The 23,064-nt window shown below is 41.3% G+C and overlaps 2 protein-coding genes across 5 annotated transcripts in view; both read right to left on the bottom strand.

Moving 5' to 3' along the window:
* Positions 1-3,879, bottom strand: part of MATN2 (matrilin 2) — a 67,633-nt gene extending 63,754 nt beyond the window's left edge. For 2 of the 4 annotated variants that reach the window (XM_065054061.1, XM_065054064.1), the window contains exon 1: positions 3,141-3,280. The gene's annotated coding sequence lies outside the window, so the exon portion shown is untranslated. The other 2 variants (XM_065054062.1, XM_065054063.1) reach the window with 2 other exon arrangements.
* An 11,875-nt stretch (positions 3,880-15,754) lies between these two features.
* The window catches only part of LAPTM4B (lysosomal protein transmembrane 4 beta), a 60,950-nt gene continuing 53,640 nt past the window's right edge, over positions 15,755-23,064 (bottom strand). The window contains 1 exon segment of the mRNA XM_065054066.1: positions 15,755-17,782. Coding sequence (XP_064910138.1) covers positions 17,708-17,782 — 75 coding nt within the window. The 3' untranslated portion in view covers positions 15,755-17,707.

Below are 23,064 nucleotides of genomic sequence, written 5' to 3'. Positions count from 1 at the left end.
AGCACACCCTAACATGTGAGGGCAATTTGCTTGTTCCAGACACATCTGCACAGGGATGGGGACAGGATGACAACCACAGATTCACAAATTCTTCCAACTTTGTTTCCTATGCTTTCATACAGTCCTCTTTGTCCAGCATGTATCCTTACCTCAGCATTCCAACATTCTCTGCAGCTGAAACTCCATCAGAACTTAATTGTTCTGACTGCTGCTACAAACACCCACAGCTGAGTTGTGTCCCAGATTAATAAAAGCAGATGTGACAGGACTAAACTTACACCTTGAAGTAGTAGAGGGAAGACCTAAAATGCACCATAGAGCAGTTCCTAGAACGGAGGAGAATTACATTTGCTAGTCAGCCAAATATTCCCACAAACACAGAACAGTACACGAGCACTGATATGCAGAGTGAGGATGAAGGTCCTATGGTATACAGGAGGGCAACCACATTCTGGAAGCCATCAGAAGGGTGTTGGGTATGGGAGAAGAACAGCTTGACTGTTCACACAGGTCAGACAAGCACACGTCTTGATGAGCATGCACACCGAAACATACTGCGTATCAGAAAGAGCAAAGATCAGCATTTCAATTCTGCATTAAATTTACTGTTAGGTATAAATATACTGGTAAGTCTTCTACACAACAGACTTGGTTGTCTAAAGGACTGATAGTGTATGCACTACATGTATAATTCAATTTTCTACAAGTCTAATTAAATAAGGAACATTAAAGGATGTATTAGTTGTTTTTAAGTCATTCCTCTAAATCACATATACACTTCCTGGTATCACTGTTATAGAATTAATAACTACTAACTCATAGAATAACTGAGGTTAGAAAGGACCTCTATAGGTCATCAAGGCCAACCCTAGAAGAGCTGAAGCTGATGATAGTTTCAGTAATTTCAGAAACTTGCCATATAAAAGTTAATGGTGATACAGTAGAACAGTGCACCCATAGTGTGTTTTACTCTGCATAGTTTCCAGTGGTCAGACAGCAAGCTTTAGCAGTGGGAATTCTTATTTTATGACAGCATCAATCACCATGTTATGATTTCCTTCAGTTGCCACTTGGACAATGGACCTTTTCATTATCTTGTTCTTTTGTGGAACACTCATTTGCACGTTTTGGTTCTGATTCTGATGCAGACATCAGAGTTTCCACTAAGTTCCCAGAAAGCAGCATGGCAAAACTGAGCTTTGCTTTTACCATGAAGAGTAGGTTTTTATATGAAAGCATATATTATATGACATATAATACATATGTGGGCTGCTTAGTTTTGTCTCTGTGAAGTAGTCACAAACCATAACAGACTGCTAATTACAAGCAGAAAAGCCTTTTTTTTTAAATATATATATATATATACACAAGGATACAGCAGTTCTGAATCTTTTGCAAGCCCACACTGACCCCACTACCAGCGCCAAACCGTAATTTGAGGATTAAAACCACTCCATTCCAAATACTCAGTACTCATAATGAAAACACAATCTAACGATGAGTACACTATACAAAAGGAGCTTGATAATGATGTCCAGATTATAATTAAATAGCAGTACTTAGTGTTTTACCCTCCCATGGAAACAGTTTATATGTCATGGGAGAGTATTTAGATCTGATTAGCCTTTCCCTTGTTTGCCTGGACTGATTAAAACATCTTTTACTATTACAGCTGGAACTCAGGGACCCAGCTCATAAGCACTAGAATGTGTGTTAGTTTGTTCACAAGAAATCCCAGTGAAGTCAATGGAAAGACTCACATAGAGTAATTAGGTGTGAATATTGAGTGCAGGATTTAGGATCCAAGCTGCAGCCTTGTGTAACTGAGTGCTACATTTTCTTAAGATATAAAATAAATCAAATTTGACTTGATGAATATAGTTATAATCACACCGGAAAAACTAAAAACAAATCTGGTGCTTAAAGTTGACACATCTATACAAATAGTGTATAATTCAAAAATTTTGGAGATTTTGTAGAATTTTATGGTAACGCCATATGTGTATTTTATTGAGCTCTTGAGAATTTATTATAGGATTCAGTATTACAATTTCTTCTGAAGTAGTAGGCTGCCTGACAGCAGCACAGCTATAACATGTAACACAGCATGTCACCTTTCAGATCTCAGTCGGGATCATTCACCCCCTGAATGACAGTCCCAACAGAAAAAACAAGCATTTAGGAAGTATTACATAAATCAGTAGGTTGCATTCTTCTCTCTCAGTCAACACTAACCCATGGTCAAGCACAATGGCAGTGCCCAGTCTGACACTGAAAGTACTGTTTTCTGAAACAGGAACATGTGGTCACTAAAGATGCCATAACAGCTTTTATAAGATTAAAGAGCACCATCTAGGTGGGGTTTCCAGGGTAAGCATGTGACATGCAGCAAAAGCTCCCCGCACCTTTCACCTCCAGCGAACGCGCTGCTCTGAGGAAGCCGGGGCAGCTCCACGCCGCGTGTCAGAGGTGCGAGGTGACGGGTCCAGCACAGCGCTGCCCGCGGGGCTGCACCCGCTGCCCGACGTCAGCCGCATCCGCTCCTGCTGGGAGCGGCTGAACACACCTGCAGGCTACTCACTAATGCTTCTAGGTAAAGTTTGGCTCCGATTCTGCACTGATTTTAAAATATAGTGTTGTTTATTTTTTTTTCCCTTACAGCACACACACTGAGTTACCCAAGCATGCTCGGGGAAGAGGGTATATGGGGAGTTTGCTCAGCCCCATGCAGCCCAAAGGAAAAGGAAACATTTCACCCGCAGCTGGAACGCGAACAGCAAACCACTCCAGCACGACCCAGCAAGCACCCAACCCAGCGCCGGACCCCGCCGCGGCCCCTTGCTCCGGCCTCCCGCTCCCCGCCAGGGCCCCGTCGCCCGCGCTGCAGCCCCCCCCGGCCGCCCCCTCACCTAGAGGGGCCTCCGAGGCACCGCTGCCGTGGGGCAGGGCCGTCCCTCCGCCGAGCCTGGGGTGACCGCAGGCTGTGCCGTGCCCCGGAGGTGACTGGGGTGCTCAGCCCCGCCGGGCGGCGTGGGAAGCAGCGGGGCCGCCGGTACCCCCGGGCAGGGCGTCGCCGGCCCGCCTGGCGGGCGGGAGAGGCGAGGCGGGGCAGGGCAGCGCGGGCGGCAGACTGGGCTTACCTGAGGGGCTGGCGGGGACGCTCCGCTCGGCGGCGGGCAGCGGCGGCGGCCGGGAGCGAGCGCGGGAGCGCCTCCTCCCCCCTCGGCGCGGCCCCGGACGGCGCTCCCCCGCCTGCCCCCCCGGGACCTGCCGTCTCCCGCCAGCCTCGTCCCTGAGCGGCCGTAGTCCGGCTCAGCCGTACTGATGAGGGGCGGTAGGATCCCGCCAGGGAGACACCGGTCTCCCTGCCCAGACGTCCAGAGCTGGCTCTTCCCGGGGCGGCTCCGGGAGGCAGCCAAGGGTGGCCGGGCCCCTCTCTCCAGAGCCGCCTGTGCCGTCAGGGACGCGGTCACTCTGCTTCCCGCCTGCCTCGTGTGAGGGACGCGGGCTGTCCCCCGCTCCCTCCCGCCTACCGTGAGGGAACGACGCGGGACCGACGGCCCCCACGGGACGTCGGCCCGGCGGGGGACGGGAAACCTGCTCCCTCCCGTCAGTCCCGTCCGACGGGCGGGCCGCCGGACCCGCTCCCTCCCGGCCCCCCTGCTGTGGCGTCCCCGTCTCGGCCCCACGGCCCCGTGCCCCCTCGGTCCCGCTCCCGCCGCGCACCTCGGCCCTGCTGCCTTTGCTTCGTCAGACCCGGCTCTGCGCTTCGAGGGGACGACGGGGCAGAGCTCCTGCAGCCCCAGGAGCAGTGCTTGCCTCGGCCGAGGGGCCTCTCCCCGCAGGAGGCAGCCGTGGGCTCCCCGCAGAGGAAAGCGGGGTGGTTTGTGCCTGGCGGGTCAGCGCCGGGCCCGCGGCATGTTTCCCCGGCTGGCGCCGCGCTCCCGGGGAAGCCACCCAAGGGAAACGTCGGAGAATGGAAATCCCATTCCCCGCGCGGACCTCCCGGCCAGGGCAAACAATCCCCGGTGAATCATGCAGCGTCTGCCACCGCGGCGAGCCTGTGGGAGAAAACGCTGAGGGAGGCGGTAAATACACGGGCCAGGTAGAGGCGACCGTCGTTTGTCAGCTGTCAAGGCAGTGGCACAATCAGGTGGGAAAAGCTGGGTGTGGGGTTTATATCAACGCTTACAGTTTTATTATGAATGAAGAAGAAAAAAGAAAACCGCTGCTTGCTTCCAAAGCAATTGCAATTTCTGTTGTCTGGAACAAAACAACAGCAAAAGCCAAGCTCGCTGTCATGTCCAACGGGAAAGGAATAAAATTGCCAAACACTGCCAATTCCAGCACATCAGGTGCCAGTGAGGTCTGAGAGAGGAGTTTTGTACTCCCCAGTATCGCTGGGGTGGTGAACAAACTTTGGAAGTCAGCAGAGCTAATTTGGGTAAATTTTGTAAGGCACAATGACTTGTCTGTAAGGCAGGTGTACAAAATCTAATCCCTAAACTGAGTACTGTAAGTGGCAAGCAAATCTCAACCTGGAAGGGGCCGGATTCACCCATCTTTCATTCTGAGCACTGGCTTCTGAATCTCTTCTGTGGCTAGAGGAAAGGAAAAAATTACAAAGGCAGCTGAACATTGGTAGACTTTAAAGCAAAACCCGCAGAGCCATATGCAGAACAATTCACTTGTTCTGTTTCATCCTTTGTAATGCTGCATAGGACAAGGCCCCCGCCATGGTCCAAATTAATGCTCCCTCATCTCAAAATGCAGAGTCTTTACCCCTGAAAATTTCACTGTGCTGTGGCTTGAGGCACCAGCTGAGTTGCCAGAGGAAGACAAAAGGCAGGAGAGAAAGTGTTGTGGTGAGAAGATGACATGAGCGCCCAGAGGCTTGGCGGCCTGATAAGGCATCATTTTGTTTCATAAGAGACAACTTAGAAGATGAGGAGATTTTTATTTTACTTTATTACCTAACTTTGCTATTTATTTAATACTGTGCCAGAAGTTATGTGTATTCTCCACATTACAGAGCCTCACCGTCTCTTTACCATTTGCCCTTCCCCAAATGACGAACTTCTGTCCTCCACTTCCATGGTGTGACTTCATTTTGATTTGGGAGAGACATTGTTCAGTCTGTCAACATGGGTAGAGGGAAGTTGGAAAATGTTAAGTTACAAAAAGCTGGAGGCTTCTATCAAGCCATGCTTTGATCTGCAGGCAATTATTAAGCTTCTTGAAGATTACTAACTGGGTAGCAGAAGCTTTCTGAGCCTCCTCTTTCATTTCCTGGCTTCTCTCAGTGCCTGGAAGGATAGTTCTCAGTATGGAAGAAACTCCCAGTGATGTAGGTTGCTTTTGCATAATCACAGACAACCACGTAATGTAAAAAACACATTTCACAAAGTACGTTCCATTTTAAAAGCAGGTGCTTAACTAAAACAACAGTGAATTGGTTTTCCTCCAGCTGTTAGAGGACTATTTCAGATCTTCCTGGTAGTTAGACACTTCCTACTAATTTCCAGCCTAAATGTATTTATGGCAATTTTTTAGTTGTTTTCTAATATCAACATTGTCTTTCAACTGAAACAGCTGCTTTTCTTCTCCAAGTCTTGCCTAGCTAGTGTATTTAGTGACCGCAATCATTTTCTCTTTCAGCCTTCACTCTTATTTTGCTCAACAAGCAAATTCTCACTGTATATGTGCTGAGCTGGTTCCCATGCATGCTGCTTGCAGAACTGAACATGATACACTGTTTGAGCCCTCACCAGAACATTTATCTTTATTTAAAATACTTTGTCTGATGTGGTCTAGGATTTCATTTTCATTTTCATTTGTTGCATTACCATTGGTGGCTGATGGTCATCTTCGTGTTCAGTTTATATATGCAGCTGCACCTGTTTGCCAGTTGATAAATCCTGCCTAATACATTATCTTTCATGTTATACTATGGTATTTCATCTCTTGTCTTTCCTTCTTAAGATCATTCAGTTCTTTCCAGCAAGATGTGCCTTCTCCTTTACATTTACAGTGTCTATTGACTTTCCTGTGTTTTATCAGAAAACTTCCACTTTTGCCTGCCAATTTCAAGAACGAAAAACTTAAATGTTAAATAAGATTCCCAAACGGATCCTTTAGTAATTGCTAATAACGTTTTCTCTAACTTTCCCCTTTGAACACTCCCTTATCCCATTTTCCTATTGCCATGAGCTAGGTCCATACTTAGCTCACAGTCTTTCTCCCAGTTCCTATTTCAATTAGTAATTTCCTTTGTGGCAAAGCTTTTCTGAAGTGCAGACAGATTAGATCTACTGCATTTCCTTTACCTAAAAAAAGCAGGTTTGATGAGCACAAACTAATGCTGGAAAACTAATCCTGCATTTATCACTTGTTCATGGTTTGCAACATCTTTTAATTATTTTCTTCAATTTTTTTTCTGAAGTCTTTAGTACTACTTGGATCAGAAAAAAAGCTGAGGTGGCATTTTACAAATCAAGTTGCTCTAAGGTATTAATTGTTTTTCATTAGGCACCATCTGACTCAATCCAATTGTTAAGAAAATTGGGTATGATACTGTCATTTGGGATGGAAATTGTCTACTCCCCCTTGATGTGAATGTTTTAAGGTTCGTATCTCCCTTACTTGTAGTCGCTGCTGCCCTTGCTTGTTATCCTGCCTTTGTCTGCATTGGCTGTAATACCATATTTAAAGATAGCAAAGCTTTTAGCATTGGGTACACAAGCAGAAGCAAGACAGGTTTCTCAAAGGCCTGGATAAAAGTGTTGTTAATTTTTATTGCAAATGAGAAAATATTTTGACCTTAGTAAAAAAAGATTGAAATAAATACATTAAAATGGTTGTTAGTGCAATAAAAAGACTATGACTTTTGCCAGTGGAGGAATTCAGCATTTTATTTATTGACATGCAAGGTTTGAAATGCTTGTAAACATGATAATAAAGCTGTTGTACTATTAAATGTCTTTATTAGTCTATAGAGAATCCAGACCTCATTTTTTTAAATCACTTCAAAAGTTTATATCTGTCAGCCTTCTGGTTGGAAATGTTATAATGCATGTGTAATGTTAACTCACGTGGTTTATAAACTACACTGCATTGCAGTTAATCAAGCACAGTTTCTAATGCATATGCAAATTGGAGTCTGTCAATGGAAGCACCATCCTTAATTAAATCATTAGAAGAGGTGCCTTCCCCTGGGTCCAGTGCTCGCTGAAATGAAGCTATCTCCACTGACCCCTGAAGTGCCAGATCAGCAGGTATTCAGTATCTTGGAAAACATACAATGCAAGTTCCTCCTAGTTACAGGGAGATTTTCAAATTTCTACAATGGCTCAAAAGTAAAACTCTGCCAATCTTTTCTTTCACTACTACTTTTCCTAAATAAAGACAAGGCAGATTTTTCTTTGGCTTAGATGTTTGTTATGGTTAAAACTACTGTCATGTAGAGCAGGTATGTTACAGTCAGTTTGTAGCTGTCAATTACTTTATGATTCTCCAGTGTTATCACTTAAAATAACTTAAATAAAAGATAAGGATATAGGGTTCAAGACTATATCTAATCTGTTTTCCTGAAAAAATAGATAATACACTATATTTCATCATCCCCCTGCAACTTTATCCTTTTGCTATGCCTACAAGCCTTTCTACGTCAAGTGTGTACTTAACCTTGCTATTTTGATCATCTGTGCCACAGCTAGTTAACTCCTTTACATGATTCTAATTTACATGCGTTACATTATATAGCTTCTGAAAAGAAATTAGGAGAAAGATTTTTTTGAAAAGACCTGCTATTTTCTTACATGGATCCTTTCTGTTCAGCTGACACTTTCCATAATTCCAGGAACATGCAGCTGATTAAAAACAAATGCGGTAAAGATTCAAACACAAATGTCATGACAAAGTATGCATTTCTCACTTGTGGTAAAAAAGACTCACCTGAGTGTTAGTGATGTATTGATGATACATGAATTGCACAGTTCTGTTCATGGTTCACAGTTTGTGAACTTAATTATATATATAAAACCAAGGGAACTGAAAGAGATCAGAGGATTTGAAGAACTATGAATTGGTAAAGAGCGTGCACTTACTTTTCTCCCACACTTCTGTGCTGACTTTGCTGTGTTTTAGTTCCAGATGTTTGAGGATTAGGATCTTGGCTGGCTCTGTACTTAATTCTCAGAATCACTTTGTATTCTTAAGACATCTGAAAAAGGCAAATAACTCACTAGTGTGCATGGCCAGACAAGATACAGCCTCAGTTCAGCCCTCTTTGTTTTGCTGTCTCTGTACCACTGCAGACTTCCATCTTTCTGGTTGCCCTGGATAGCAGCTAAAGTCACCTGCATTGGCAAAAGGCAAACATTTTGCTTATTGAAGCCCAGATGTTGCAGTTAACGAAGTTTTTCCTACTGAATTTCTCCTGGAAACTCCGTTTGACTCTTTATTTTGCAAGAAGAAAGTGAGAACTCTCGCAGCTGGTACCTGAAAAGCATTTGCCTTATATGTACGTTACATCTTTTCTTCATTTTTCTCAGAAGAACTGTTTGGTAGCTTATGATTACTGTCCAGACTGGACAATGTTTACTGGTGAAAAAAAATGATATATGATATCAATAGAGGTGTGACTCAATGAATTTACATGCTGTTGATAAAATACATAAATAGTTCATCTGCAGATGGCACTCACCTACTTTAACTAGCTAAAAAATTGTCCTGGGATTGCTGTGGTGCCAACTCTATTCACAGGCTTTACTTTTGCTGTGACTTTCAACATGTGGACAGTAAAACTGAAGTTTAAGCATTTCCATTGGTAATTTAAGCCATGCCATGCTTAAATTCAACGGACCTTTTATTCAGAATCTAAGACAATGTTTTTTTACTCTGTTCCTGGGACAAAATTAGATCACATGCACAAGGAGCTGAACTTATGTCTCACAACGTGATCCGTAAAGCAGGCAAGTTGGTAGCTCTAAATCAGTCCTTGCACAATGAAAAATAATCTAAATGTAGCTGCCCCCAGTTAAGTCTGATTCATGAACCATTGTGAGAGATAATAGGATGCACTAAAGCCTGCACTAAACGTAGATTTAAAGGAGGTTACTCATAGTCTTCAAGTTAAGCATGTGTTCAGAGGTTCTGGTGGTTTCTTAAAAATCAGCACCTTAAAAAATACTTGAATCCTGAAAGTTTATCCTGGCAATACCTAGGTTTGTGGCAATGGCCCCAGGAAAACTTAGTGATTCATGAAGTGCAAAAAGAAATGTAGATGTTAATTCCTTTTTTGCCAACCCTGTTCCAACACCCATAAGACAAGAAGTCTGGTCCTTGCTGCTGGGACTGTGCAGAGGACCTTGGGAGCTGAGAAAGGGCGTCAGGTCTGCCCGGTCCTTGTGCTGGTCACCCTGTGCTTTGCTCTTGGGCACATTTCCAGGGCAGATGCTCCAAGCCTCTGTGCAAGCAGCAGTTAGCAACAGCCACACCTGACCTCGAGCTGTCCTTGCAGAAGACATCAGGAGTCATGTCTGTGTTTTGCGAGGAGCAGATTTCTGCTGGTTTGAGCTGGGTGTAAGAGCACACAGGAGGACTCAGGTGGCTGAACGAATTCGGGGAGCTTGTGCATGAGCTGGGCACCAGCCTGCTCAGCCCTGTCCAAACTGGTGGTGTGGTATATCTAATTATCAAGTCTTTCTCATTACCAGGTCCCACTGGGGCCAAGGCAGGAGGTGAATGCCAAGCTCCACAGGCTGGAGAAAGTCTGGTCCACAATGCGAAACTGCAGGCACCAAGGGAGCAGCAAAAGAAGCAAGCTGAATCATTTGTAAGGTTGGGCAGCTATTGAACATGCTGCCTAGGCATCAGTTTTGGAATTAAGCATCCAAGCTCTTTTTTGAGCCTTCTACATAGTGAAAGATACAGAATTTCCCCAAATTAATTCATTCCTGAATTAATTTATGGATTGCCTTACAACAACAGCACTTTATTACTCAAACAATTGCCAAGGAGAAAAAATCCCTTACAAAATATTGTAAAATTTGAAGGAATAGCGGAAGTCCACCTTGATTCTAGTCTGATTTTTTTATCTGCAGGTTTCTATCACTAGGTGCTGTTACACTTCTGTTGGCTGCTCTGAAGAAGACAACTTTTATTAAAGTTTTGTTCCCTGTGTACCTACTTATGTGATGTCCTTAAGTCACCTCCTAAATCTGAGTTATTAAAGGCATTGCATTTCCTGAGTTTTTCGCTTGATGGCATATTTTCCACCTCTCTAATGGTTCTTCCAGCTCTTTGCTAACCGTCTCCAAGGTTTTTTTGAACATCCTGCTTGAAATACTTACAGCTTTAAGGTATAGGCAAAATAGATTTTTCTTTTTTTCCTTTTTATTGATGATTTTTGCTTTCTTTAAAGTAATGGATGAAGAATTTTAATCACCATGGAGTCAAAAACTGACCCTTGAAGAATTTCTTTTGAAACACATTTGTTATTGAGTTTTCTTAGCTCACACACAGATATATTTATCAGCTGTTTTGCAATCTATTTCATATGTGCAACGCTGTTGCTATATCTTTCTACTTGCCTATGCAAAATATTATATCAGGTAAAGTGCCTAAGAAATATCCAAGTGTATAATGTTTACACTTGACCACATATTGATCCCTTTCTTAGCCACTTTAAAAGAAGAAAAAAGAATAGTTTGACAAAGTGTGGGTTTTTTTTTCCCCAAGCAGCCCTGTGTTCTCAGTTTTCTGAGTAATGCACTAAATGACAGAATTATGGAAAAATTTAGATAGGAAGTGGCCTGAAAAAAATCCTCAGGGATGATGTTCAGCCTCTCTAAGTTGTATGTTGAATCTTCTGTTATACCTTAAGTCTAAACATTTTAATTCAGCAGCTCTCCAAAACATGCTTTTTGGTACCACCTTTGGTGGTGGTGGTGGCATTTGTACCAGATCACTGTGCATTTAGACTGAAGAGGAATAAAACTTTGAAAAAGAAGTTGTGGTGAAAGGACAAAGGATGAAAGGCTTCTCGAAAATACTGCTAGATATAGTAGTAGATATTGCAGATATAGAATACTTTACATAATTAAATGTGTTCCTAGTAATGTTTTAAAAAAAGTTCTCAACCCTTCCTGCCCCCAAATATCTAGTAATTGCATCCAAATGTAAGATCACATTTTACAGAAAAAAGCATCAGAGCAAAATTGTGATAAAGGAGAAAGTAAGAGATGCCAAAGAGGATCTGTAGTAACCTTGGTACAGTTGCAGCTGAGTTAGAGCTGGTTAGGTAGTAAAAAGATAGTGCTACTACTGACACTGGGTCCAACCCAAAGGGAAAAGTTGCACTCATAATAAGATTAACACACTCTTTTTGCTTCAAAAGCAAAGAAAAATCAATTCTCTACTTTGCTACCTGTGATAAGTATAGCACAGGAATGCTAGTTAGGAACTAAAAAATGTCCAGAAAAGTTGTCATATGTTGGGTGTGTGCAGATGTCACAAACTTGATCAGGGTCTCATCTCAAAACTTTCCCAGCTTGTGACTCTTTCTGGTCTCATAACCCCTGAGATAAAGCCAGAGTTCCTCAGACATTCTCCTCTCCCCTTTTCTCAGACACCCCTTTTTGTACCTCCTCCTCAGGCTGCTTGTGTGAAATGAACTGGTCTCAGCTCAACTGGGACTGTGCTGCCCGTGCAGCCTCCAGTACAAGTGCTGGTTTCTAGGATGAAAATGTGGCCACAGATGCCTTTACTAAATACCAGTGTTTAAAAGCAAAAAAAAAAAGGGGGGGGGGGCATTAAAAAAAGATACAAACTTCAATTTTTTTTTAGAAAAAAGTCCCTAAATCTACTGTATCAACTAGTCTTGTTCATTAAAAACCATTTTGAACTTCTATAGTTGCTTTTTTCTTTATGAAGCAAAGAAGCATGATCACACAATAGCAGGAAATTTAAGCTGGCCTGTGCAACTGATAGAGCTAATTCCATCCTCAGCTCTAGTGCAAAGAAGGAAATTAAACCCATTCCAATTTCTGAGCAGTTTGATGGGGAGAAGAATTCATGAACTCACAAAAGATAAATATTTGTAACTAATTGCCAGCTCTTGCCTTTGTTTCTTTACTTTCATTGCCCTTGCTGCCCTCAGGTGAGCTCATTTGATATTGCCAAGAATGATGACATTAAAATAAATAGTACCAATCTCCCAGAGCTTTCCACCAATGTATTGTTTATCTAGCAGTGTTTAAATGGTATACTGGTGATACACAAAAAATAACTACAAAAGTAATTGTCTGTCCAGCCAGCTTTTCTCCATAAGAGACAGGACGCCTGTTTGTACTTGCCCCTGCAACAGAGAGAAGCCCGACAGATTTTCCATCACAAAGTAGAATATATCTATCTTATTAGGATGGCATCTGTACTTACAAGAACACCTTGCTTATCCTGACACTGAATGCACTTAGAGGATTTGATGCTAAAAGTCTACCAATGTTGTACTTCTGTCTCTGATTGCATCCTTGCCCCTGTTGTCATGAAGGGACCTGACATGGGGCACTTTGGAAGAAGAAACAGTTTCAGAATTACAAGTGATTAACTCCCCAGACTTCCTGATGATAAACAGAAGGAATCTCAAAAAAACCTCTAAATTCCCCCCAAAACAGAAGTATTTGGATACCTGAGCAATTTTGTAAAAAAAAAACCAGAAACCTGTTAGATGTATTATTATAGCAGGACACACTTAGATACTGTAATGGAGCCCTGGTTCTGGGCTGAAAAGCTGCATGTGGCTCATCCCTGCTATTGCTGGTCATGTTGACCTCAAAGAGCAAACAGAAGTCTTCTGTAATGGCTGTAGAGACTGCTGTGCTGTGGCTCCCTTTCTCAGAGCAGCCTCACAGCTCTTCTATCTCTGCTGGCGAGCAAGCTTCTCCTGTAAGCCAAGTAGCCAGCCCTGCTGCATGCCTGATTCATCTCCTTGCTGTTTATTCAGCCTTCCAAGTGACTCCGTGTCCTCCACTCAGACCAATTAGTTTAAGTCCAGCTCTGGCTACAACGGACAAACCTTTCATGACTTTCTGAAAACCCTCCTGTTTGGAAGGTTTGAATAATCTGAAAGAAAAAAGTAAGTTATTGCATTAAATTTCACATGAGTTCTTCATTAAAATTAACTCCCGTTGTAGCTCATTGTCTAGAATGTATTTGTAGAACTGCCTTTTGGCTTTGAAATATTTTTATATCTGCTGGCTGGGTGACAGTGAGTTTTTCAGGTTTTCACTCCTGTTGCTTGGGTATTGTGTTCTGCTGGAGGTAGACACAGGCTGCAGGCAGAAGGTCACAGATGTGGCTTCCACACCCTGTTGAACTATTCAGCTGAAAAACTGGCCACATTGCAGAACCATTTTGGGTCAAATCCATGGGTGTGGAGACATCATTTACAAATACCAAAGTCCTTCCCTGAAAGAACTCTAATCCTGATTTATCAGAGCCAAGCCTCCCTTTAGATAGCTATGGCTGCTGGTTTGAGTTTCTCAGAGCTGTGAACTGACATAGTGCTGAAACATCTCTGTAGCCATAGGCACTGAAATTTTGCAAGAAATGCTTTTTTGTGGTACCTGACTTCAATTTCTGCAGTTAATAGAGACGTGTAAATGGGAAGGATATAACTTAGCTCCAGGGAAGCAGCTCAGAGTCTTCTGTCAAACTAGACAGTCTGGCAGTAATTTAACCAATACTCCTTTACGTTTAGAAAAATAAATCTGTAGATGTCTTTGCCTTACAACAAGTAAGACCAAGGTGTCACCCACTGCAGTAATAAAAGTCTGAAACAGAGCTGGCGTAACAGCTAGCGTAACAGGTTACAGATGCAATTATGTTTCCTCCTGACCACAGCAGAGGACAAAGAGAGCGCATAAGCCAAGCAGGTTTGTAGCAGTGAATCCTGTCAATGCAACAACATCTGTTGGTGCTGTTTAAAGGAAATACACAATTATTTCCCTCCCACGCTCTGCCCCTCTTGCTGCTCTTCTCTCCATTCTGCCCTTACTGGTAACCAAGTCCTTCATCTTTCATATTCCAAGCATCAGCGTGCTGTCTTGTTGATAATAGCAAAAATCTGTTAAAACTGTCCATGGTGTCCCTAGTTGCTACACTTTGGCCAACAGGGTAGTGTTGAGGAATGCACTATTTTGAAAGCACAGAACCTGGAATTTCTTTCAGACTAGTTATCGTTCCATCTGCTTCCTTGCCAAGCTTTTTTTGGGCCATAAATTGATCTGATATGGCCTTTGGTAACATAGCAAGCCTGGGTTGTTTATACCAATCACAGGTTTTCCCAAAAAAGTACAGACCGGCTAACACCAAAAATAATAATTGTTAATAATTGTTTTAGAAAATTGAATATACTTAAAAGCATGAGTGCCACACTGCTGGGCCACGACTATGAATTCCTCTTTGCTTTCTCCAATACAATGTATGGATGAGTGTACGACAAAGGGAAGCTGCATTGTTCCATCAGGAATAAAAGCATGAGGCACAGATGAGAGAAATGTGATTTGCTCCTTAGTATGCATTTGTTTTGTGAAGCCTGCAATGCCTTAGAACTGATATTCAAAAAATTAGAAGATTTCAGCAAAAGATCTACATCTGTTTCTGGTATTTCAAGGCTCAGATTCCTATTTGCTGGTTTTTTGCTCCATATTTATGATGGTCTGTGTCAACATACCTTGAAAATATTTTCTTTCCACTCTTCAGTTACTATAAAGCATTAATAATAAACTGATATATTGAACATTTAGGTAAGAAAACAGGAGACAAGTTGAGTAGCACCTGCTCCTAATATCTGGGAGAAAGTGAAAAATTCAAGGAATGGTGAAAAAAGTGCTGTTAGGAGCAAGCAGTTCCCAAAGCACAGAAACTTAAGAAGCCAAGTTTTTAATGGGTTTCTGTTGTCACAGATGACCGACTATTAAAAATGAATTATAGAAAAGCTGTGGTGTGAATTCCCTAGGATTAGACATGGAAATGGAGAATGAGTTCAACAACTGAGGATAAAAACCTTCAGCTGGAATTGATGTCTCTTCATGTAAACCAGAGCATCTACCTTTTGTTTGGGACTAGGGGAGCTGGTCTCCCACATGGATCCTCTGACATATCTGCAGAGCTGAACTTATGTTGCATTATCTGCTCCCTCCTCCCCAGCTGTCTATCTACAGTATGTGCAGGAATGTCATGGTTTTAATACCATATCCTCCCTACCATCTAACTCAAATTGGACAAAATCCAAAACGTATTGGGAGTACTGGCAGGACACATGCACTTGCACTTATGCACATATGGTGTGTGTAAAGCGTTCTTGATTCTTTAGTGAGACAAGCTAACATCTACAGAAATTTCATGTGAATTAGCACATTATTACTATAATGTAGAGAAAAAAAAAGCCCCAGCTTTCTGTATAGCTCAGTATAGCCGTGTTTGGTATCACACACTTCATCAGACCTGGAAAACTGCCTGCAGTTCTGGACAATGAACTAAAAGCTTGAATTATCTCTTGTTTTTATTGTACAATAAATTATCTGATAAATGTTCTGTTCTCTACTTATATAGTACAGAGGGAAAGTTGGTGGGTGGACTGAAATCTGTTGTTTAGTTAATTTATAGAGAAAATCCTGCCATGTCAGATTGATTGGACAGGAATTAGTGTAGATTCACGCTTGGAAGACTAGCAAAAATGATTTCCATAGTCTTGAGGAAACATCCTTTTATTGTAGAGAAGTCTGTATACACAGTTGTGATGTATTTACAACCAGTTTTTCTCAAACAGATGACTGTTTAAAATCCTTCACAAATCTGTCAAGAATGAAAGAAAATTAAGCTCAGAAGCCCAGCCAACCAGCCCAAACCCCAAATTCAGATTAATTCCCGAAGATAACTGTAATGAAATAATAATACATTGAGTTGTTCTGAAGGAAGCAATAGGACTGTGACAGAGATCAATGTATGGACTTCAGTCAAAAGCATTGTTTAGTTTCATCTCAGAGCAGATGAATCCCAACATGGGGGACCTGCCTTTTCCCAGGGGTGTGGAAGGGACAGGCAGAAAGACCCTGGCCCTTCCTTCCTTGGCCTCTGCAAGGACAGTGGCAACCTCCATGAAAAGAAATTGTTGGTCCTGTGTTCCCCTGGAAAGCTCATTTCCAGAAATAAAGCAGGAAAACCTCTGCGCTTCTTTGGTCTGCTGAATGGAGTTAGTGCACTGAGGGTGAGAACGGGTGTCCCCCTTAGGAAGGGTGTGGACTACCATGGCACCCCAGTGGCAGGACAGATGGTACCTTGGTTTCTTCTGGTGCCCCTCCAAACTGTGCCTCAGCTCTCACTGCTCTGTACCCGGGGTGGTGAGCAATGGCATCAGTCTAGTGTCAACCTGTTCAACCACCACAAACGCAGAGTAGACAACACAGGGGGAAATGATGAGAGGTAGAGACACACATTATATTCCCTTTTCCTTTGCTTTTTCAATTAGAAGTAGAACCTTCATCAGCAACAAAAGTTACGTGTGCAGGAGGCACTTCTCTAGGGAAGAAATAAATACCTCAAGCGTTCATGGATGAATGAGTCCCATGAGAAATATTCTCAGCACAACCAGTTCAGTCATAAAAGGAATCTAAAATCCCCACATTGATGTATATGAGAAACATGAAACCATACCTGCTAATGCTTGAGGAAGATACATGCATAGGTTTCCCGTAGGGTGGGAACATATATCTTAGAATCTACGTAATTTGATTCATACTTAGCAGAACATTGCGATATTTACAGGCACATTCCAATGGGAAAACATGTGCATACAGAGTGCAGAAGACATAGCTTTTTCACCTAACCATGGGACTTTTTAAGCAGGGATTTTGTGACCTCAAAATACTATTTGTGAAGCTAGTGGAGAGGAAAAAGGTGTGTAGGCAGGAGAAGAAAATCACCAGAAGTTGATAAGAGCTCTTTTTTTGAGTATTAGAATGGTTGCAGGCTGGGACAAAGTAAGTTCGCGTAGAACACAGGTTCTGACTTGTTACACATCACAGAGTGCTTTTCCTACTCTCTTTTCTCATACTTATTCTTCCCAATTAAATTTGTTCCCTGTTAGCCAGGCTGACGAGAATAGTGTGTAAGACTCATTCCTCTTCTTGCAAACATCATCTTTTATAGCATAATAACTTAATAAATTCTTGCAGAAAATGGATGAAGTGGAATATCACTTGTTTGGACTTGGTCTGTATTCTGAGGGTGAAAGTGGGCATCTGAGAAACACATTTGTAATGCCTTGCAAGTTTTACAAATTAAAAAAAATAAATTAAAAAAAAAAAAAGTTACACTCTGAACCTGATTGAGAATACGAAGTTCTATGTTCTCTAGCACTGCATGTCAGGCATGGTGGAAAAATCTATTTAGTGACTACTTTAAGCTTAGCACTACCCAGAATTGTTCTGAAACTAGTTCACTAGTTTCTGAAACACTACTGTAGTTGCAGCAAGTTATTAAAACTATCTACAGAATTTAAATCATACAATTTAGGTTTCAATATGTCAGCAAAACAGCAATGTATAACCCATAGAGGTTATATTCTGGAAGTGAAATTATCAAACTATTGCTCCATTGTTGGAAAAGTAAAACTATCCTCCCTAGGTACACAGCACTCTCTCACTTATGCTGACACATAAGGTGGTGGTGGGTCTTTAGCAGCTCCGTTCACGGGATCATCGTATGGTGGCAACAGGACCTACAGAAAAGGAAAAAAAGGTTATATTTTTAAAAAATAAGCCAGCTGAAAATATTTACAAAAAAGAAAACCCTCAAGGTCTTGTCCTAAAGAATAATTTAAAAAAGAGTAAATTAGTGAGCAAGAGCAGAATTGTTAGGAAATGAAAGTGTTATCTTGAAGTTCCTCCATTTCAATTTGTGTGCCTGTTTTCATTATGATGGAAAATATGATTTCTTCCCGCTTCTTATTGACTCCAATGACAGTTTGATTTCAGCCCAATATTATTCATTGCTGGTACCTGAATTTGTTCAATGTGGCTGTGGCAATAGCTGTTTATTCTGCAGCTCTCCTCTGTCAAGAGCGCTGAAGCGATTCCTCCTGGAGGATTGCACAAACTACTAAGCCAGAGTGAGAAAAGTCCACAAAATCTCTCTTTCCGAGGTCCCCCTGGAAAGCTAATAATTATTTTGGTATGGGGAGAAAGAAAGTGAATGAAGAACAAATTACTCTAGATCTAAATAAATCTTTGGTTTTGTGCTTCTGGGGCACTCAGCCATAAGAAGGAAGACCTACATTCCCATAAGCCTTTCAGTCAATACTTAAACATCTGATAGAAATTAGGACAGCTTCAATCATATATCATCCCCAGTCATAGGAGACTTGGAACCTTCGTAGGACATGGGAGATGCAGATTCAGACCACAGTGGGCAGAGGAGGGATTTGAACCCAAATTTCTACTGCTTTAAGCAAGCATGCTAGCTAGCATGCAATTTTTAATCGTGCCAGCACTGACATGGCTTTGCTTGAGTGTGAAAAGGCAAAGGAGCACTTGGTCTGTGAATCCCAGCAGGGAATGAGGATAAAATAGACGTCTGAATGAAGAATGAGGTACATGCCCTAAAAATCTCAATATTGTGTAAGAGTATCAGTTGTAGTGCACTGGCAGAGATACTTTATGCAGCTGAAGATCAATTATACATGATGGAATTTCCAGATTTATCAACATCACTTCTTGGTCATTAAAGGGCACAAAAAGCTGATTATCTAAACATATATAGGTAAAATCTTGATCTCAATAAAGTCAGTGGAAGTTTTTCCATGAGGGGATTTCACAGTTCTTAAAGAAGTTGATAACCTGCCTTCTGAAAAGAAACATCCATAATGATCCCTTTTGGACCTCATCCACAATGTAACAATATCAATGGGAATCTTTCTATAGTTTTAAATAGACTTTGGATCAGGCTTATGTGGGATAGTTCCAAGGGTGATTCACATTATACTTATGTAAGTTTACAGACATGCATTGATCACCATGTGTTCAAGGACATCTGTGCACATGTTTGTTAGATTACAGAATGGCTACCTTGGCATCTTCATCCCTTAATCAAGGAAGTTTCGTTATTTAGAAAAGGAAATTGTCAGCGCCATCACTCATTATTAATACCATATGTTTGAGTTTGTAAATGCAATATGCTATGCACACATTCACTACAAAATCTAAAAAGCCTTGTATTGAAAAGCATTTAATAAATTAAAGGGTGCAAACAGCTTATGGCAGACTGCTTACCTGGTGAAATTAGGACAACATATAGAACTTCAAATAAATACTGTAATAAAAATCATAAATATGTTTTGCAATATAACTTCAGTAAGTCACATCACTAAAGCATGTAAACTGCGAAAAACACTACAGCTGAGATCCTCTCCCTAGCGTGGATCAATAGCTTAATAACAGGGTTTCTAGTAAAATCCTTGTGTTACTAAAAAGGCACTTGTTTCTCAAAGGTACCAAAACATGTTCATTAATTGATTATGAAGCAACATAATTAGATCTGATCTACAGATGACTCTGAAAATGAATCAAGTTCACTTTGTGAAGATTTAGCCATCTTGCTGCACTCTAATACTGCTAAGCCACAAACTGTGGTCCATTCCTTTCACGTTCAGAGTCCATTTCCTTAGGCGTGATAAGAAAAGACAGCAGACTCAATCTGAAAAGCTGTCTATCTTCCAGGTCTACGAGCTTCTTAACAAAGGACAATACCTCTCTCTGTGCTCTGATCCTCTTTTGGATCAATGTGTCCTAATACTACTGTAGTTACGTCGATATTATTGCTTGATCATTAAGGTCACTGTCATTTGCAGTAGGTCTCCTGTAGGATTTATGGAGATGAGTGAGCTTCTTCATTCCCTTTACTCTTGTATGAAACCAAATATGTCTGTTCTCCTGAACAGCCTCCTGGTGAGGGTTTTTCCTCTTGAGAGGTGGACACCCTGCCTTGCTATATGGATTCAAACCTCATACATCGGTCAATAGAACCCAAGGACTCTCAGAAGACACTTTCTAACTTATCAACAGTTCAACAAGAAGTGAGGAGAGATAAGAGTATTTTAGAGAAGTCACTGGCTAAATCCTAAGGCATATGGATTTCTATAGGAATATTCGAGGTATGTGGGGTATGAACTGGGGAGACCACTAAAAACATTCAGAAGTTTCACAAGAAAATATATACAGTGGAAGGCTGGAGGGTATTTGGAAAATGTCTGTAGGTTTATGGTCACTTTATTGCTGGCCAAGGTTATTTGTCTGAAGAGTTCTATCAGTGATGACTTTACAGTCTTACTCCCCACACATATTTGTGTTGAAATATTTACATATCCTGATCTTGCATTTCCCTGACATGAACAGAATAGTGATAAAAAATAATGAGTGCAGAATAAGCAGAATTCAAAGTTACTACCTTTGCCTAGTAGTGTTTGAGTGAGACAAAGAAAATATGGACAGGATCATAAACAAAGGTTAAGACGAATCAATGTGATGGACGACACCTGGAAGAAAGCACTTGGAGTTTGTGGAATACATGGCACTGTCTGGGACCCCAAGCATCTCACATCGTTAGTGTAGTAAAAGTCCTTTAAACTAATGTAACTGTTTTACTTTCAGACAATGTGGTTTTGTTACTGTTACTTAATCTTCTGTCAACTGTAAGTCTAAATAATCATCCTTCAGCTTCCACAACACTTTGAATAACTCTTCACTACTCTATAATTACAAATCTCGCAACTCTGCCTGTGTAAGACTACCTTTCAATTATTTTTTACAAGAAAAATTTCAGACCATTACTTTCTCTTGATAGTTTTTCCATCTTTTCTCAATTATGTCTGTTTTGGTGAAAGGGAAAAACATGATAAAACCTGGATTATCTTAGTTTTTGACTGTTTATTGTTGGAATGGTTAACAGTTTATAAAAACCTCAAGGAAGAGAGAATTCCATTAGAAATTTAATCACTAAATTTATACCAAACTAACTGAAATGAAAATCTGGATCAGGGTGGTTTTCCCTTGTCTTATGTTAATTTTAAATTCTAAAATGGTTTAATGGAAACAGATAAGTGCCTTGGACATAAAACGGCAGAATTATTCAGGCACTATATTGTGCTCTCCAGAGACATAAAATGGAAGACAATCACTGAGCCAAAGTGTGAATTCAGAAACTGGAAGAATAGACAGAAACTCACTATTCAGTCTTATCCAAGAACATAATTAGAATGGATGTAGTCTAAAATAATTCAGGAAGGGCAAAAAATATATGCATACTTTAGGTCTGTGGTATCCCCAAGGCAGAATATCCACTACGGCACAGATGTATTTTGCTTCCTAGACACTGCATTTGAGCATTTCCTTCCTTGTTTGTTGTGAATTGAGAAAAATATATCTTAGTTCTCCTGGGTGCTCCAAAACTAATGCTTACAGAGTGTGTGAGATTGCCACTCACAAGTTACTATAAAAAGTAAGTACAAAGGACCCCCATTTTTTGGAACCCTCTCATCTTCGTGAGAAGATGTTTCGGTTTTTGGTCGGTAGACCAGCAAGCAAGTCTGGGACATTAGAAGTTGCAGGGTTCAGTCCTATAGGATGCCTAAAATCCAAAGGACAGAAGATCCTAGCTTCTTTTACAAGTCCTATAACTGTGTTGAAGAAGCATGTAGCATTTTAACATCATCCTTTAATATACGGCCGGAGGAGGAGGTGACATTTCTCACTGTATAGTTGTCTGGTGACAAAAACTTTGCACAGACACTCTGAGATCAGAGCTCTAGGGGCTCCCAAACCAAAAGGGATCAAACCCACAGTCCTACCCACCATATGAATGCTCCAGACACAATGTCTTCAGTTAGGTTGGAAGGACCATTTTCCACCCTCCTATTGTCACAGTGAAGCCAAGTGTGCAAGAATACGGGGAAAGAAGGAAAATAGGAGGAAGTGTGGCTCTGTAGCCCCATGGCTGGGGTGCTTAAGGGGGACTGAGAGTCCTAGGTGTTTGCTTTGCTCCCAGTTCCATTTAAGCATTTTGTGATAAGCAGTCTTGTTATGTAATGCGCAGAAATAATCCAGAACTGACCCATAAGAAATCCTGGTCCTTACTTAGCTGGTGTCATCCAAGTGGTTCGGATAATTGTGTTACATAAGCATCTCTCTATTATAAAGCACATGATACAGGATGACCTTCTCTAGAAGAAATAATTACCATACAAGTTTGCCAATGGCTATAACATATTCAGTTAAATAAGCATATGTCATTTCTTATTTTTCACATTCTAGTTAATCTGGGTTTAGAGAAGAACTTTTTAAAGACATCATTTAGAAATATGCCTAAGAAGAAACACAGGCAAATATTTGTATATTCAGTTTGGAGTTAATCTTGGACCAAAAACATTTTTGGGGGGGGTGAGGGGGGAATTACATAATTTCAATAATCCCTTAGTATTTTTGCAGCTGATTCCACATTTACATGAACTTCCAGTAGAAAATTTTCTTTCTTCAGCATATATACAAGTTTTCTCATATTGCTGCAGTTACTCGTGTTTGAACTCCAGCTCTTAGGTCTGTTTGGTATTTAGTACATTTCTAGATGAGAAAATGTGTGTAGTCTGGTATGAGTAAACTTAAATATTTGATTAATTGATAATTTCTGCATTCTTAAGGGTCTCACCCTAAACTCACTGGACTCAACAGACAGCTTTTTGTGTCACCAGAGACCTTTGGATTGCTTTTTCCCACAGCCATTTGTGTTCTACACTGTGTGGAGTGGTACAATTGTCACAGAAGAGTTTTGAGTTTGAACAACATCTTCTCTGGCAGCCGTACGAAACTTTTGTGAGTTCCCATGGCAAAATACCGTTGTTGATGTCTTGTTAGAAAAAAACATTTTTAGAGATAGCTGTAAAATACTTTTCTCTAACACTTCTAGAACAAAAATGCACTTGATGATGCCAAAAAAATGCTAGAGATTAAAAAT

Source organism: Columba livia, chromosome 2 (assembly GCF_036013475.1).
Source record: "Columba livia isolate bColLiv1 breed racing homer chromosome 2, bColLiv1.pat.W.v2, whole genome shotgun sequence".
NCBI classification, from domain to species: Eukaryota; Metazoa; Chordata; class Aves; order Columbiformes; family Columbidae; genus Columba; species Columba livia.
This window is presented reverse-complemented; position numbering and strand designations above follow the sequence as displayed.